This window comes from Dromaius novaehollandiae, chromosome 4 (genome assembly GCF_036370855.1).
Source record: "Dromaius novaehollandiae isolate bDroNov1 chromosome 4, bDroNov1.hap1, whole genome shotgun sequence".
Classification (NCBI taxonomy): Eukaryota; Metazoa; Chordata; class Aves; order Casuariiformes; family Dromaiidae; genus Dromaius; species Dromaius novaehollandiae.
The window spans coordinates 52,048,681-52,066,665 of NC_088101.1; the positions used below are offsets into that span (position 1 = coordinate 52,048,681).

The 17,985-nt window shown below is 41.7% G+C and overlaps 1 protein-coding gene and 2 long non-coding RNA genes across 9 annotated transcripts; 2 read left to right on the top strand and 1 right to left on the bottom strand.

The window, feature by feature from the left end:
• Nucleotides 1–1,305: 1,305 nt before the first annotated feature.
• Nucleotides 1,306–9,980, bottom strand: LOC135328245 (uncharacterized). 7 transcript variants are annotated; one of them, XR_010389044.1, is made up of 4 exons: nucleotides 9,847–9,932; nucleotides 8,557–8,621; nucleotides 7,449–7,566; nucleotides 1,306–2,960 (listed from the first exon to the last, which is right to left on the bottom strand). It is a non-coding gene; the product is annotated as an uncharacterized LOC135328245 (long non-coding RNA). The 7 variants fall into 7 exon arrangements; XR_010389043.1 differs by having other exon boundaries at nucleotides 7,813–8,621; XR_010389046.1 differs by having other exon boundaries at nucleotides 8,557–8,598; nucleotides 9,847–9,911.
• On the top strand, nucleotides 4,723–7,818 carry LOC135328246 (uncharacterized). Its single transcript, XR_010389048.1, has 4 exons — nucleotides 4,723–4,834; nucleotides 5,282–5,384; nucleotides 6,314–6,449; nucleotides 7,563–7,818. It is a non-coding gene; the product is annotated as an uncharacterized LOC135328246 (long non-coding RNA).
• On the top strand, nucleotides 9,387–14,622 carry ING2 (inhibitor of growth family member 2). The gene is made up of 2 exons (XM_064511014.1): nucleotides 9,387–9,925; nucleotides 13,343–14,622. The coding sequence occupies exons 1-2, from the start codon at nucleotides 9,736–9,738 to the stop codon at nucleotides 14,008–14,010; spliced, it is 858 nt and encodes a 285-aa protein (XP_064367084.1). The 5' UTR covers nucleotides 9,387–9,735; the 3' UTR covers nucleotides 14,011–14,622.
• Nucleotides 14,623–17,985: the final 3,363 nt, after the last annotated feature.

The following is a 17,985-nucleotide window of genomic DNA, read 5'->3' on the forward strand; positions in this document are numbered from 1 at the left end:
ACGCTCTTTCAGTGTTTATGAATCCTCTGTGGTGAGCCATGGCCTCGTAAGCTGTCAGGCGGTGTCCTTTGTTTTCTTTTTGGTCAAACTACAGGCACTTGTCCTATTTGCAGTTGCAGTACAGTGTGCAAACCCCACTGATTTCTAACATCTCCTATTCTTCTTCCAGTAATATGCTAACAGTAACATCTTTTCAGCAGTGCAGGACTCGTCTTGCTAGACAAAAGTAACCAGTGTGGAGCCGAGAGTACCTCCGTGGAGAACTAGCTATGACAGTTCTGGACACTTCACACAATACTTTGAAAGGGTGCACAACGGGCTTATAAACCACATGGCTTGAGCTGTCATTTTTGTTGCTTTCTTGGCCATGTGAAATACTAGGCTGTCTTTCTCCCATAATTCTTCATGTGATCAGCTATATTTAAGTGGGAAAACAGATGTTTCAAACAAAAGAGAAAATGTTATCAAAGAACCCATCCCTAAAGAAACAACTAAAGTAGGGCAGAGCTCTATGAAGTTCTCTGTTTTTGCATTGAGAAACTGTAATGAAATCCCAGCGTCCTAGTTTCATCCGCTAGAGAGGAGATATCTGAGGCTAACATTTCATGAGCTGTCATCCCTCTGTAGCAGATGTAGCACCTGAAGTACAGTCTGAAGCTAAATCGCTTGTGCAGTGACCGATTTTATTTTTGGACCCTAAAAGATTGCACTCTAGTATCTGAACAATTCAGGCTGCTTTTCTCTGTATGGGAACCAAAATCTTTCACTTGTAATTATGGTAAATGTTGATCTTTAGATTTGTTAGTAGAAAAAGATATGTCTAAAACCAAACTCACCTCAACTTTAGATGACAATAAGAGGCATAGTCTTGTGGTCCTGAGACCGAGGGAAAAAAAGTACACATCTAAAGAATTCTGGTAACACAACTGATACAGTCTCTTTCTTTCCCTTGATTAATCACTAGAGAGATCTATTCCTCAGTTTTCCAAGTTGCAAACTGCAGAGGAAATAACAGAAATATCTGCTTTGTAGAATATGTTTTTTAGCCTATTTTCTTTCTGCTTACTGAAATGTGTATCTTTACAATGTTTTGCATATTGTACAATATACTAAACTCTTTGTCCAATTAATAACAATTAACTTGTATCTGTCTGCCCTCTAAATGGTTTTCTTAGTTGCCACAACCACAACAAAGGTATTTCTATTACCCAGGGTATGTGTTTTAAAGAAAATATTTAGTCATTTATGTTTGGTACCACTGCACCCAACTCCCCCCCCCCCCCCAATTTTATGTCTGCTGTCAGAAATATCAGTATTTTAAGCTATGACTAATTTCACTTGCCTTCCTTGCATTAATTTAAAACTATGTGATTTTAATGAACATCTACCTGTGACTGCTGGGACTGACCTAGGATACTTGCTAATAAAAGGATGGCCTGAATGGAGTATTATCAGTACTTGTATGTGCCTAGCAAATATATGGCTGGCCTTTAATAAATGAAAGCAGGGGTTTCTACATGCTTTTAAGACACACACATATAATTGTTTAGAAACTCAGGTTTTATATTGACAGTTGGTAATATTTTCAAATATGCTGAAGGATAATATGAAAATGGGGTGTGATCATTTGTGGGCACAGCTATCTATTGCTAAGGCAATGCAAGACTGGCTTTCAGTGTTTCCAGTTAGGTATTTTCTTCCTCCGGTAATATTCCTGCAGCTGAAAATGAATTGTTCAGTTCTGACATCTGAAACGACAACCCCTTAAAGAATTGTCATTCATAGTCAAGTAACATTAATAGTTAGGCTCAAGTGAACTGCAAAACTACTTCTTCTAAATGCGTCTGACAGAGATGAATTCACACTGGGAAAAATACTGTTATTTGCAAGAAAAACAGATTTAACCAATGCTTGCCAGTTTTTCTAAATCCTTTGGTGTTTTATATTTTAACTGCAGTTTAAGAGACAGACTAAATTCAGTTAGATGCTGCCAATATTTTGACGACAGCTTTCCAACCAAAAATCCTTGCTTAGTTTGTAACAAATGTCACGTCATTTTATTATTTTGGGGAAGAGGAGGGGTGAGAGGCTAGGAATCTATTTATGTTGTTTAAACAGTATTTCTCCCAATCAGAACTGAATAATAAAGCAAATATAGACTTTCAGTTCTTGAAAGAAATGTGTATATCAGTCATATGTTAGCATAGAATAATATTCAGTTTTGGTAATGAGAAGTAAGTTTTGTCACTGAAGAATTTGCATAGCAGTAGCATCCCTAAGAAACACTCTGTAATTTGGTGCTAGAAAATTATTTCAAAGATATGAAATTGTTCTTCAGTACTGTTTGCAGTGACTTTTCAATTGTACTAGAGAGAAATCATTTCTACTAGATTTGGATAAGCAGTTTCCAAAGAGAGAGAGGAAAAAAAACCCTCAATAACAAGGAAATTAAATGAGGCTTCCTTGTGTTTGGTGTGGTGTTTTAACAAAGCACACTTAGAGCTGCCAAAACCTCTCTACAGCTTTCTGGGGGATTTCTGTAATTCATACAATCTCAAATTCATAAATGGTAACTATGGGCTCATAGTTACCACATTTCAGAATAGAGAGTGGAATTAATTTCACTGCCATCTCAGACAACAGACCCAGGCTCCCTCTTTGGTCAACACGGACATTTTTAGGACAAGACATATTTATGCTAAGGTTCTCTCAGCCTTAACTGTAGATATCCACATTTGGTCTGATGAATCCCACTTTTATTTTCTGATGTGGAGGGGAAAATGAACATCCACACACAGGAGAGTATGATGACTGTCCTAAACCATCAACTACTGAAACTTCCTGCAGGTACACTGCATGCTTTTGTTTCACAAACTTTGTAACAAAGGTGTGTTGGTGTGTACAGCTGTTCCTCACAAATGGAAGAAGAAAGAATGTGCTTCTTATAGATATTCTGTGCCCTGTAACACAATCACAGAAATGCAGTGTGGGGATTAGCATGTAGTTAATATAAGAACACAAAAAATCCTCTGTTTATCCTTGGCAGTAATGGCTTGGTCCTTTTCCATTAATGTCACCTGGATTCTTCTGCTGACTTGAGAAGAAAAAGCTTCAGGGCTCAAGTAAGACAATAGGATGATTGTCACATATTTGCATAAGATTAACTCGTTATCATTCCTCACTTGGCTTCCCTAAACATCAGCTATGGAACTCCCAAGCCATTTAGCATAGTGGCTGGCTCCGGAGCCTAAAAGTGAACCATCAACTATTTATGCTTTAGAACAATAAGTAAAGAAGAGGAGTCACTAGCCAAAAGCTGTTTCCTGACAGTTCTTGAAATGGGGTGGAAACAGGGGCATGTTGCATGAGGCCACGAGTGGATACATCCCCATTGTGAATGAGGGGGAAGCACTCCTCTTGGAATAGCAAGGGCTCCTGTTTCACAAGAATTTGGGTGTCAGCCAGAAAGATCTCTCTGGTAGAACTCAGAATGGTTTCTTGGATGCTGAGCTCAGAGTTGTGATCTTGCAGTTTGAGGCAAGTGTCCCTGACCTGCCCTTCCTGAGCTCCGAATTCAGCAGCAGGGGGGGATCCAGGAGGCTCTGCCCATCGCGGCAGCCAGACCCGGCCCCTCAGCTGGTGAGCAGTATCCCCCTCCTGCCATTCCTAAGTCAGACGGACTGCTCCACAACATCTGTGAGAAGCTGGGGTTAGTCCAGCCCCCTCTGATTTCCAGAGAGCAGTCTGAACAGAACCCGTACTCTCAAAAAGGGGCACTGTGGTTCTGCTCAAAACAAAGTGACAGTATGTCAGTATGCCCTAAATGAAGCAATGATGTAATATTAAATTGAATTCCTTAGCATTCCCCCATCTTAGGCCTATCAACCTCTCAAAACACTTTTGAGTATAGCAGTGGAATTAGAGTATGGAAATTGAATGGGAAGAACTGTAAAAATAAATGAATGGTTATTATGAAACAAAGCATGATATACACTTGCTTTACACACTTACCCAAATTTTAAGTCTGTGAGATAAATAGAACTAATCAGTTTGAAGAAAAAAGACAAGCTGTGTGTTACTTCTGGCTTCTTCTTCCTGTTAATATAACTCAAATGATCATTAATTCAGGCTCAGGAAGAAATTTTCTTTTAGTGCATAAAAGCAGAAAGCTTGGAAATTCTCCAGAACATTAAGCAGATATTTGCATTCAAATTAGGAAGAACATATGTCTCCTGATGAGTGTGGATGTTTGTTGCTTTGTGCTGTAGAGCTCTTTGGTACAGCTGAGGCTAGCTGGATAAGAGAGACATGCCAGTGTTTTCAGGAAATGCACTCATTCAGTTCATGTCCTTATCAAAAGGATCCAATGGTATCCATATATAATTTTTAACTGCTCTGCATTTGCATAAATGAAAGAGGAAAAATAATAATAGTTGCTTCCATATGATTTACACTCCACCAGATATATCAAGCCTACTTTTTAAGGAAAGTCGAAAGGTGCATCTGACGTTACATCTGACGTTACGGGGAAGTATGCTTTTTGGATGACCTGATGTTAGAGAAGTTGTTCAAAAAGAGCTTACCTGGACAAATACACTATCTCTGTAGCACTGGCAAGGATAGCCTCTTCCTGGAATTTTACTTGTATTAAGGCCAGCTATGGCCTTTCTATATAACCTTTCTATGGCCTATAGCTTTCTGCAGCTGACTGTCAAAAAAGCCCATTGGCTTGTACACATTCTTTCTTTTCTTTGTATTTGTTTTTTCAGTGTCCCAGAAAATTCTTCATCCTCTTCCTCCTATGGAAAGCAAAGACGCATACCGGCCAAGGAATGTATGTAGTCAGAAATAATTGTGTTCATTTGCTGACAACAAGCACCCTATTATCATCCTTTGAATACTGCCACTAAATGCTAAGTAGATCTTTCACAATTACAGCCCCTTGTGGACTTGTCTTCTCCTTTTCATTATTTTTTCTACAGACTGAAACTCTTTCTAGGGTATCAATAGAAAGCTGAAAAAATTTAACCAGCTTTTGCACTATTACATGAAACAGGGCAGGAATCACCTAAGATTTGAGGATGTAAAATGAGGATTACTACAGGTGAAATAGGAGCAAACCTGCAAATTGATTTGGACTTTGAAAACTATTTTGGGAAATGATACAGCAACAAAATTGCTGGGATCTTTTCTCTATGAAAAGTGGGGGTAGTTTAGAGACATATAAACAAATATAGAGAAACAGAATACATTTCTACTCTTTATTATTTGATCTTGGCAGATGACCATTGAGGTGGATTTGATGCAATACACCCTAGTAACTCATTCTGGATACCACTGTGAATGTTTACCTCATGTTGGTAACTCCTCGCTTAGTGGAGAGGGTAAGTGGTAACTATTGCAGCTGCATGCATGAATCCCATTGCCACTCTGATTAGCTTCCAGAAATTATTAGAATGGTTGTGTTGTATCTATATGGCTAGCTTGGCACCTGCCCCACCTGGGTGCCTATACTCAGCAGTTTCCTAAACCCAGTGTGAACCAGGAAATCTCAGCCATTTTAGAGCTTGACAAGCTGCCTTGTCATCAGCAGGACTTCTGGAAGGCAGGTGATTTAACTTATGAGCCTTCTGCCTGTCCATCTCTACAAATAATGGTATTTTGCTCTACCATGCCTTTCTTATCACCAGATTACTCTTACAAACTGCTATCAAAAGACAGGGATGTAGCTGGGTTGCAGAGGAGGTGGCTATCAACCTGCAAATTGAGAATTCTCTCATACATTAAAGTTCTCCAGTGCTTGGTTCTTGTCATTTTGAGGCATTATCAAATGAGAGGATTCAGCCTGCTGTTTTTACTTTCCTTCCTTCAAAACCTCAATATCCGGTAAGCTAAGGCCCCCCCTTATTTTTGGCAGGGAAATCTGGTCTAATATTACTGAAGCATTCTCAAACTGCTCAAAATGTAAATCTTGATTTTAGTGTTAAAAAGCAGTAGAATGCACTTAAATTCGGGAAACATGAGCTGATCTCTGCTGTGCCTTAGATACTGCTTCCCCCGTAGTGACAAATAGTTAGCAAGTTTCTAGCACAGAAACCACCTGTAACATATTCTATCAGTTATTCTAAAATGACTTTTTTGACTATTACTTTACCAGTGGTGCATATATAATTTCTGGTCAGAAAAAAGTGATGCCAAGCAAATATATTACTTTTGTAATTAACATTTGATTTTAATTAACATTTAATTTTAGCATGTTAATTTTTAATTAACTTTTTTGTTTTATTTTACTGCTCTGTAATGTAATTCTCAGTTTGATTTCTTCATGAGATGGCAGAATGATACAGCTATTTGAGCTTACTATAAACAGAAACACAACTCTTCAAAATAGCCAACATATTTCTACAGAACTTTGTATCACTGATATTAATCCAGGTCCATTTGCATTGGTAAGTAATTCTTTCTGCCTGCGTAGTAAGTGTTATTTGTTCATACCATATGAAAGAATTCAGTTGACTAGATTTCAACGGTTCAGAAACAACAGCAATGATCATTGTAAAATAAAGTTTCAGCAATTTACTATCAAAGAAAGTGAAGGTAGCTAGATTATTTTTGTTTTCTAAGTCTGTTTATGCAAAAATGAGACAAATATCATAAACTGACCTGAGATTTAGCCTCATTAATCTAAGCTATCACAGAAGACAAGGACCTAGTTTTATTGGCATATGGATTTTAACGTTACAGTGTCCTCTTAAGAACATGAGCGCACCGAGTTGCAGACTTCCTGTTTTCTCGGCCAGAGTGAGTGACATCAGTGTAATGAACAACGATTTGAAAATACTGTCTACAACTTTGTTTTGATTCATTTTTATAAATTTGCCAACTCATTGCTGACTCTGGCAGAGAAAAAGAAGTCTGTCTACAGCTATGATTACTTAACATCTTAGACATAGATTCAGAAAATTATTGTTACATGGGGATACCAGTTCAGCAGCTGCAAGGGTTGGATGTTAAGAGCATGTTCAAATACTTTCCTCAACTGGGGTCTTAACAAAGTAACGCTTGCAGCGTGCCACCATATAAGGTGCCGATCTCCTTGCTCACCAGAGGAAATCAGTGAGGTTCAACATACCGACTTCGTCATAGGATTAGCCATGGAGCCATCTGGCACAGATCATATATTCACATAATCATAGAAAAAAGTGTGTTGGAAGGGATCCTCTGGAGGTCATCTAGTTCAGTCCCCTGCTCAAAGCAGGGTCAGCTTCACAGTTGGATCAGGTTGTGCAAGGCTTTCTCCAGCCAGGCTCTGAAAATCTCCAGGGATGGAGACTACATAACTTCTTGGGAAACCCGTGTCAGTGCTCAACCACTACTCTAGATCAATTCCATCTTGAAATGTTATCTGTACGATTAAGATGGGTATGCTTTCAGTAGTGGCTGCTTACCTATATGCAGGAATATAAGAGACAAGGTATTTATTCTTCCCCTTGAATTCAGTCATCTTTGCTGTTTTTTCAAAGCTTGCAAGGTCTTGTATTTTTTTCTCACTTTTTTTTCAGGTGCCTGAAATATAAATGCAACATACTGTAAAATGCACAGGACTCCTGGCTATGTTCCAAGACTCCACAAGATTTTTTTTTTTCTGGTGCTCACCAATTATTATTCATGTTGTAAAGATGGCATTAAAATGTCTGAAGGAATGGTCGGGATGAAATCTCAATCTTGTAGTAATTAAAACTACTTGATACAATTTTTTTCCCAATTATAGTAGAGCTAAAAAGTACATATATTTCTACTTGTATTTCTTACCATATTTATCGTGGCCATCACTTGATAACAAATTCTGCATCAGCCTTCAGGGACACAGGATACTCTGTCAAAACTGGAGATTTGTTGGCAGGCAAGTGGGTTTTAAAAGACTAAACTTCTTTGATGCCTTATTTAAAATTCTCTCAAATGATTCCTCAGGATAAAATGTCACTGAGCTTCCATAAGTAATAGTTTATCATGAATCATTATTTTGCTCTTCTTTAAAGCTAAATAAGGTAGCTCTTACTGTGGGCAAGAATAGTCTAAACTACTGCTTCTTACAGTTCAAAGATATGAATTAATGGGATGTCTCACTGTATCAACTGATACTGTGAGAAAAAATTGTCTTTGGAGCACACTCTAGTGTAACAGAAAGTGACATCTTCCCTGCATATAGCCTGTAACTGTGCTGTCAGTACCAACCTCTCCTCATGATGAAAACAGCTCTTCAGAAATAAACTGTTACAGAAATGGATATAGCTCACAACAATGTTTGGGAAATAAATATACATGCCATCTGCAAACAACTTAATGTGCATATAAATTTTGTTGCAGTAAAACTTTCTCCCATTCACCTCCTTTCAGATACAATGCCTTTGCAAAGGAGCACTTTGAGAGATGAAGCTTTGGCACTGACAGATTATGATTTCATATGCCAAAACACATTCCAAGCAAATGAGAGGACAGGGCAAAGGGTAAGGCTTTAACATCACATATAAAACTTAAACGGCAGTAAATATCGACCTTTTTGACCTGTTACTGAGTTGCCAGCCTTTTGCGATGAGCCTGTAAGTTGCAAAAGGTGACATCTACAGAAGTGAAGTATTTATAGCAACGCATTAGTGTGAGTTTCTAAAAAGAGCGTAACCGCACCGCTGTGCTTGCTCGATTATATTTTGTATTATTTCCTCGGAATTTGGGAAGGGTCCGGATTATGACTGAAAATACAGCGTATGGTTTCACAGCCTATATATTCAAGGGAAGGTAACGCACGGCAGCTGAAGCGCGCCCTTAAGGGCTGTAAGGACGCAGCCTATGCGGGGCAGAGCGAGCAAACACGGGCAGACTGGCGGAAGAAGGGAGCTAACGCCAAAACCCCTCGCCGTGAGAGCGAGCCCGGCCAGAGGCGCGCCCGGGGGCCTCCTCCCGGCGGGGCTCGCCCTACCTGCCGCCCCCAGCCCTCGCGGCGCCCCCTCCTCTCCGGTAACGACTGCGTGCCGGCCGCGGCAGAGGCGAAGCTCACACGGGGCCACTCGCACCCGGCAGCGCCACCCCCGCTGCGCCTTTGCTTGACGCGGGTGGAAACAGCGCTGAGCGGGGCCGGGCCGCGCCGCGCGGCCGTTGGGAGCCCCCGCCCCGCCCCCAACGGCCGCCCGCCCCCGCCCACACGCGGCCGCCGCCGGGGCACCTGGCGGGGAGGCGGGGGGAAGGGCGCCGCCGCCCTGCGGCGGGGCACGGGGAGCTGCGGCTGCCGCGGGCACTGGCCCCGAGAGCCGCCGCTCCGGCTGGGCGCGGGGCGGGCGGGCGGGGACCGGCCGGACGCGTGCCGCTGCCCCTTTAAGGGCGACTCCGCCTCCCCGGCGGCTCCCGCCCCCTGCCACGCGCCGGACCACTGGGAGCGGGCGAGGGAGGAAGGCGGGAGAATGCGAACCCCTCGCAGCGCCTCCAGCCGCGCCTTATAAGGGCAGGGCCTCGCGCATGCGCGTAGCCTAGCGCCCAGGGGCGGGGGCTCCAAGTGGGTTTCGCAGCGGCGGCGGCGGCGCCGGGGCGGGAAGGGGCGCGGGGACCCGGCGGTGGCGGCGGCGGCCGGGGCCGGGGCCGAGGCGCGCTCCCTGTCGCTGCGGGCGGCGGCGGCCGCGGGAACGGAGCGGGGCGGGGCGGGGGTCGCTCCGGGCCCGCGGGGTGGGCGGCGCGGCGCGGTGCATGTGCTGCGGGCGCGGGGGGATGATGCTGGCGGGGCCGCAGCTGGTGGCGGGGCCGGCGGCGCCCGGCGGGGAGCGGGCCCGGCTGCTCTCGCTGTACGTGCAGGACTACCTGGAGTGCGTGGAGTCGCTGCCGCTGGACATCCAGCGCAACGTGTCGCTGCTGCGGGAGATGGACACGCAGTGTCAAGGTGGGCGCCGCCGCGGGCACCGGGCGGGCCGGGGGGGTTGGTTGGGGGGGGCGAGGCCGCCGCACATGCGCCCGGCGCGGCGGCCCCGACCGGCTGTTGGCGCCGGCCCGGCTCCGCCGCGGGGGGCGGGGCCGGGGGCGGGGCACGCGCCCGGGGGGGAGGGGGCGCTGCCCGCGGGAGCGGCCTCGCCCCCGGGGCCGCCTCTCGGCCGCCAGGTAAACCCGCCTCCGCGCGCAGGGCGCTGTACCCGCTGCCCCGCTTCCTGCCCCCGCCAGGGAAGTGGGTCTTGGAGTGGAAGGTGAAGTACGCGGTAGAGGCGGCAGTGCAGCCCTCCGTGCGGCTCCCCCCATCCCACCGCGCGGAGCGGTGCTCCCACCCCGTGGTGCGGCACGTTACCGTCGGCCTCGGTCAGAACCGCCGCTTCTTCCGCGCTGCCGGTTAAATAGGAACTAAACCTTTTCCACCTCACGCTCTGGGGCCGCTCAGCTGTGGTGGTTTTTGTTTCTAATTACTGCTGGTACCATAAGATAGGAATCCGCTACCTAATAGTATTATTACGTGACGTACGCAGCAGAGACCAGACGGCATCAACATGCTGCGCAGCTGGGTAGGAGTCTGCTCCTGTGGTATATAAGAGCTGGAGATTACGGAGTGCTGTTATTTCCCTTTATGATAGAAGGCTTTCCTAAATTTGGGTGAGAGGAGACCGTTAAGGCCCTTCAGAGGTTAAACAGAGCACCTCAGAAGGCAGCTGCTGTAAATGGATTCTTCCCGTTATCTTTCTAACTACCCAGGAAGATGCATGAGAACAGGCTTTTGTAAGTTTTCCGTGTTTTTTTTAAAGTCTGAAGTGTACAGGCTTGTTTGCAGTGTTTTTAATTCCTTGTCATGGCAGGACTGCTTAGCAAGTTCCTTATGCAATCTGTGGTGATTTGGTTGTAAGCCAACGCTCTAGCTCTGTCTTAAATAAATTTAATCTCTTATTTAGCCTATATTTTTTATATGTATTCTTCCAGCCACTAAACTGGACCAAAGCAGAGGTTTGTAGAGTTTTACCTACAAACCTAGTTTAGTTTTACCTAACTATGTCTGGTCAAAAAAAAAAAAAAACATAAGAGTGTGACAAAAATATTTTAGGCCCAAGTCTGAAGATCATCTAAAGGTGCTGCTAATATAATTCTGGCTAATTTAAAAGGTAGTGCTAGTTCATGTGGGAGGGCCAAGTCATCCCTGGGCTTAGAAAACTGAAATCCTTTTAGCTCTTGAAAGCTCCACCAAATTTAATCAGATTATCTGTAATAAACACTTGGTGCTGTTTTTCTTTCAGGGGTTTCAGAGCTACTTAGCTGGGTGTATGGATGCTTTTGCTAATCTTAGGGACTAACAAGGAGTTAGTATGGCGAACTCGCATCTCTGTCAATCCAAAAGTTCTCTGTTCTCCACTTGTGAGAAATTTGGCTACTGCTTGGAGAATGGGAAGGGAGGTTGTCCTGATTGTGATCCATTTAAAGTGTTTGACATATCTGCAGGTAAATATCAAGGGATACATCCAGGGAATGAATTAAAAAAAAAAAAAAAAAAGTGCCTCAGTAGCATAGAGTCAATTTTGTTCTCTGTAACAGTGTGGAAAAAGTGTCGGTTCTATGGGGCAGGGCATTGCCTATATAGGAAATCTATGTAGCTACATCTACACTTTTTTTTTTTTTTCTCTCTCACAAAAAAAAAAGTCTGGGTGGGAAATAGTGTGGCTGCAGCATATTGTACTCTGGTTATATCTTTCTAGTTCAACAGCTTTCAAAATACCTTACTCTGCACTTTTCAGGAGGAGAGAATGAGATTTCCTTCCCTGTCAGGGCAACAGGCAAGAGATGCAGCTGAAGGTGCAGGGATAAAAACACTCACGTTTGTAATGACAGCTGCAATACTAGTATTGAGAAGAAATAGGTTGAGTTATTGGACAGTCACAGTAGTGATTTTATCTTCCCCAAGTGAAAGTCTGGAATAGAACAAAATGCTGTTGGCTTCTGTTGTCCTATACGTTTCAGAATTTGCAATAAAAAGTGACTGTTCACACTTAATGCTACTGTTTCCAGATGTCAGCAGGAGAAAAAAAACAATACTGTGAGCGGTGTTGAGGAGATTATACCTATGATTTCCACTTAGCAAGTTTGAATCACTTAACAATTGTACAAAGCAGACAATATTCTTTAAAAATGAAAGCTAGTTTGTAAAAAGCTGCTCTGTAGGAAGAGAGAGATTTTATAGTGTATCTTCTGTCTTCAGAAGCAAGTATATTAGTTTGGTATTGTTCATAAATTCCCTTGCACGTTCAAATAAAATCCTTAAGTTGTTTGTGAAGAAAAATACTGCATCTAACAAAGTGCATCAGATTTCACTGGCAGCTCTGAGTTAATTTAGTTCTTTTCATTTTTCCTTCATCTTTTATGTATAGGTCTAGTATAACTTTTGGGAAACAGTATTTTTAAATCCAGCAAAATAAAAATGTTAGGGTACAAACTAAGACTGGTTTATGGCTTTAATCTCATATTTGGGTTCATTAAACTTGCTTCTGAGAACTAAGAATGTATTAAAGATTCAATGCAACTCATCCAGTTATTTTGCATGATTTGCAAGAGCAGGGGGAACAAAAGTCAACCTGAAGCACTCATTATTGGTTGCTTTAAAAAAAAAAAAAAATCCTGTGATGCACTAAACATTAGATGACCTAGTCTCAAAAGTTCAACCTCAGTTTAAAATGAAACTTGCTTTAATTAGTCTTGGTAATATGAAAGAAAACCATTCTGAGTGATTTAAGTTGATCTAAATCCTGATCATCCATTCACTCCTGCGTAGCTTTGTAACTATGTCCACTTGAAAATGTAATGCCAAATCTTTAGATGAATAGGAAGGAGAAGGTGGAGGACCTGGATATCCTAATTCTGGAGTGTTATCCATGGTATTCAAGTGATGACCATGTGAGTTCTAAGTTTTTTCCTATAACACAGCACATTTTATTGCTTTGGTTTGTGGGCCAGGGCTTTAGAACTGCTGTGGTAAAGAATCTGAACTAAAATTCCTACTTTGTCAAATGGAGGCAGGCTGTCGAATATTCACACTGTGGTACTTCAACAGCTATGATTCCCTTTCCTGGGTTATCCTTTCTTTCCCAGTGTCTCAAACGGAGACATTGGAAATGTCTCTCTTTTTTAGAACTTCAAAGAATTTTCTTGCAACAGATTGTGATCTTAAACATCGATTTGATGATCACATGCAACTTGCATTAAATACCAGATCTAGCCCACTAGGGTATACTATAATTAAAATTTGTACTATTTCTCATCATTTAGAAATACATTCTTATATTTTCTTGAGCATGTTCTATCTTGTGTAATTATTCCTATTATCTTCATTTTGTAGAAGCATTAAAAGAAATAGATGATGTCTATGAAAAATACAAGTCAGAAAATGATCCTGTTCAGAAGAAACGCTTGCAGCAGCATCTTCAGCGTGCATTAATCAACAGCCAAGAACTTGGAGATGAAAAAATTCAAATAGTTACTCAGATGCTAGAACTGGTAGAGAATAGAGCGCGGCAAATGGAAACACACTCTCAGTGTTTTCAAGATCTGTCTGAGAACGAAAAGCCTCTAGAAAAGGCAAAGATGGAATCCTGCCAACCAGAGAGATCTTCACGTCGACCCCGTCGCCAGCGAACCAGTGAAAGCCGCGATCTGTGCCATATAGCAAATGGTATTGATGACTGCGATGAGCCACCTAAAGAAAAAAGATCCAAATCTTCCAAGAAGAAAAAACGCTCCAAAGCCAAACAAGAGAGGGAAGTTTCACCTGTAGAATTTGCAATTGATCCCAATGAACCAACTTACTGCTTATGTAACCAAGTGTCTTATGGCGAAATGATAGGATGTGATAATGAACAGTGTCCTATTGAGTGGTTTCACTTCTCATGTGTTGGACTCACCTACAAACCAAAGGGGAAATGGTATTGCCCCAAGTGCAGAGGAGATAATGAGAAAACTATGGACAAATGTACTGACAAATCAAAAAAGGATAGAAGATCGAGGTAGTGAACGCAATTCATGTTTTAAAGAGTTGCTCCTTTTATATTAAAATGTTTAATTTCCAGAGAACGCTGTTTTAGGAAATGCATAAGACTATGCAATAATTTTTAATCTATAATATTAATGGAGTATTAAAAGCTGTCATACCTTCTGTGATCTTTAACTTTCTGCACTGAATAACCACATAGTTGAGACAGGGTGGCTTCAGACCTTCACAGAAGACATTACAAGCATATGGCTCTTGGTTTCAATTTAACCCCATTAGTATTTTAAAAAACCTTGTGGGTCTTGAAATAGTGGTGATGGGAAAGATACTGAAGAACTTTTCATGTCATGGGAATTTCATTGAGTTCCTCTGAAGCACCTCACATAACTTAGAATCTTAACAACTGAATTTGTTTGGTATCCCAGGTCTTAAAAGTTTTTGGCTTTTGTGTTAACATCACATATTTGGAATTAGGGTTTTTGAATTCAGCCATAACTGCACGTAAAAGTCTTCCGAGCTAAAGGCAGACCTCTTCAGTGACTTTCATATGACCAATATGTTATTTCAAGGAAGAAAATACCACTAACTTATGCTTTTTATGTCAATATTAAACTCTTGTCTTGGTGACTTTACATTCGGGAGTCAGTTTCTGGATACGATAGTAATGAAGGTGTATAAGCAGTTTTGGATATTCTTACTGGGTTTTGTTGGGGTTCTGTTGAGCATCCTGATATGGTCTTTACTGGTTAAGATACTTCTCTAATGCTGAAACTGTGTCCTGGATCCTTTTCTGTCTTGCCACAGCCTATATAAGTCTTGAAGTGGTAAAAGGATCCCTTGAGAGGGCATACGGACATCTTGGGGATCAGAAATTGCAAATGTTATGACAACTGTCCTCATAATAGATCTGTAGAGAGCTGAAATATGATTGTGCTCTCTGGGATATAAGCTTTGCTTTTCCTTCAGTGGTACTTGGATAAGTGCGTGGCCACGCCTGGGTTTAGGCACAGCACCAAAGCTCTTGGGCTTGGGAAACTGGCTAAAAAGCCTGAAGGCAAGAGTCTTCACTAAAAGCTTTGATAACTAATAATAATCATAAAAGCGTGACTGGCATAGAGCTAGTAGGCAAATGTGAGCAGGTATCTGACAGATTAAGTGGTGTTCTGAAGTATGCTAGTGTCGAAACAGTACTTGGCTGATAGTTAAGGACGTACTGTTTAACTGCCACCCCCTAGAGAAGGCAGAAAAGTATACAGATAAAAACAGTTTTCTGTTCCTTTGCAATGAAAATAGTTAATAGAGGAAAAGTGAATGGTGTCCCACAGAGGGTTGCCGCTCAACAGCCTTCTCCACCGCGAGTGCCTGTGCCCTGGTGCTCTCGGCAGCACTAGCAGAGCAGCTCTGCAGGGCTGGGTGTGGGTGCGCTCTCTAATTGGGCTGCAAGTGCTCGGAAGTCCTGATAGGGCTCTGCTCTTTGCTGCTGAGGTCTCCCTTGACAGCACAGAGAAAAAAGTGACACCATCTCTGGCCAAGCCAAAACTAAAAGCAGTTATGCGGAGTTGAGAGCACTCTGGAAGGCAGATTTTAATTTTAGCTAAAGCAAGCTTTGCTGGATGAATACCAGCAAAACTCTTCCTGCATCCCCACTAGAGGGCTGTGCTAGTACAGCTGTGACTGCTGGGGCTGGAGGGCTAGACACATTGCACTTAACAAAAGGGAAAGCAGTCAGGCCAGATGGTATGAATCAATGTGCTGGTCTCTAAATATTATCAGCTACATAAAATAGTAAGCCTATTTTGACAATTAGGATCTGATTCCTTAATGGGATTTAGCATTTGCAAGTGATACTGTAGTTAACATATGGCAGGGGAATGTGAAGCTGGGGTTCAAGTCTTTGCTCTAAAATTTTATTTTTATGAAGTGGAATAGCTATGCTGTGGAGATCTGCACCACAGTAAGCAAATAGCTGTTGCAGAAAACCATGGTAAAGGCTCTGACCATCAGCAGGGTAGGAGAGAACATAAGCCTTTATTCCAAGACCATATCTTACTTTCTAGGCTGTTGGCTAATTTCAGTTTGCAAAGATGGACTTCTTGAGGGGACTGGATCATTGTTACCGACTTCATATGGAGAATGATGAGGCTAGTTGCTGCAGACAAGTGTCTTAAGTTCTTTGCACGTTTTACTCCTCGTTCAATTTGTTAAGGTTTAATGATTCTTAAATTTCCTTCTTGGGAAGATATGCTGGAATACTTGGACTAGGGACTGTAAGTATCAATATGTAATGTGTACTTAAAATGGAGATACTTTCTAGTATTAGAAAGACCCACTTTTAAGCACTGAAGTTGCAGTAACAAAGTACAAGTGAAATTGTATCTTATTAACATTACAAATTTATCTTTTGAAAGTATGCATGAATTTCTATTGGCTAAATCAAGAATACTTTTCAAGGCAGATGAAGGGAGCTGGGAATCCCATAATTGTTCATCTGGAATAACTGCTGAAGCAGGAAAAATGTATTTGATATGTTGCAGTGTTGTAGAAAGAAAATGTTAGATTCTGAAAGTGGTCCAGATAAATCTCTTATGCAGAGATTCTCTGTTTCAAGCATCCTTTTAGTGGTGAATATGAATTCTCAAGGTTGCCAGTGAAGATACTGCTGGGGAAATGGTACTTGCCTAATACATGAACTCACTCAAATACAGGAATAACTCAGCACTAGTTCATGAGCAGATTAGCAGTCTACCTCAAATATACATGGGTGCATCTGAAATTGCCCCTTTTAAATACTCTAAATTGTTGAGAGATTGCATGAGAAAAGATCTGATGCTGTCTGGCATTTAGGATTTCTGCCACCTATTTTTATCCAAACCCAGATTTTGCAGTTTTGCATCTATTTTCATACACAATGAATGGTAATTCATTGAAAACATGCATAAGATGCTAATATGAAATCAGCATGGTAAGTAGAGAACTCTTATGTTGCTTCTTAATGTTTGATTCCTTTTTTTTTTTTTTAATGGAATAAAACGCACCCATGAAAGGAAAATGAAATGTAAAGATTCTTAAATCAATTCATTTTGAAGATACGTATTCACTACCATGAAGTAAGTCTAGTTTCTTGCAAAAAAGAAGAAAATAATTTGGGCAATAAATTGTGTTTGGAAGTTGACAAAAGTGTATATAACTAGACAAGAAACTGCTTCCTCTTCATGAAAATTGATATTTCATCCTAATTCAGCGTGGACAGATCAAGCTTACATTTTTCTTTCTCTTAAGCTTGGGAAAATGTGGTGCCCTTTAGCTTAAAGTTCTGGCTTTTTGCCTTTCAGTTTCGAAAAGATGCAAGTTTGTCAGCAGTGAAAGGTCTTCATAAACTATTCAAGAGAAAAGGCTTCAGATGAATGGTGTTTCTTGACTGTCATCTTCTGGGCCATTTTTATTAATCTTGATAAAATAATCATGTAATCAAATTTTAAAGCAAAACAAAAATACCTTTTAGGAAGTGTACTATTTTGGAAGCAAAATGAGCAGTTTAACATTTGCTGCCTGTGTTATGAAGCCATCTTGATGTCTCCAGCAGTTAGTTCATTTTTCTGGACTCAAATTTTGACAAGTCTTGAATAGCATGCAAGATTAACAGAATACGTTTCCAGTTGGTCTGTCTATTCTATTGTGTAAGCTGTCTGGATTCAAACATGGTTAATTAACAGACGTGGTAGGCACCAATACCTTAAATGTAATTTCTGCATGCTGTTGTACACTGATACCTGTTGATTGCTGAAAAGAATGATGATAATACCTATGCATTTAAATTTGTTTTAACTGCATTACCCTTCCAAGCATTAACTAGTCTCTATATCCTGAAGTGGTAATGGGGGTAACTGACTTGAAACTAGTACAGTCGTAAGTGAAATGCCCCACTCTTCCCTGAATTTATCTAAGGATTATTCATCATGGATGTTCCTTTAAGGCTAAAGTGTGCCTTTGTAAAG

Bases quoted from the DNA above. Each gene is read 5' to 3' on its own strand.
- ING2 (XM_064511014.1), top strand. From the start codon at position 9,736: ATGTGCTGCGGGCGCGGGGGGATGATGCTGGCGGGGCCGCAGCTGGTG. The intron at 9,926-13,342 runs GTGGGCGCCGCC...TTCATTTTGTAG, and splicing joins GATGGACACGCAGTGTCAAG to AAGCATTAAAAGAAATAGAT.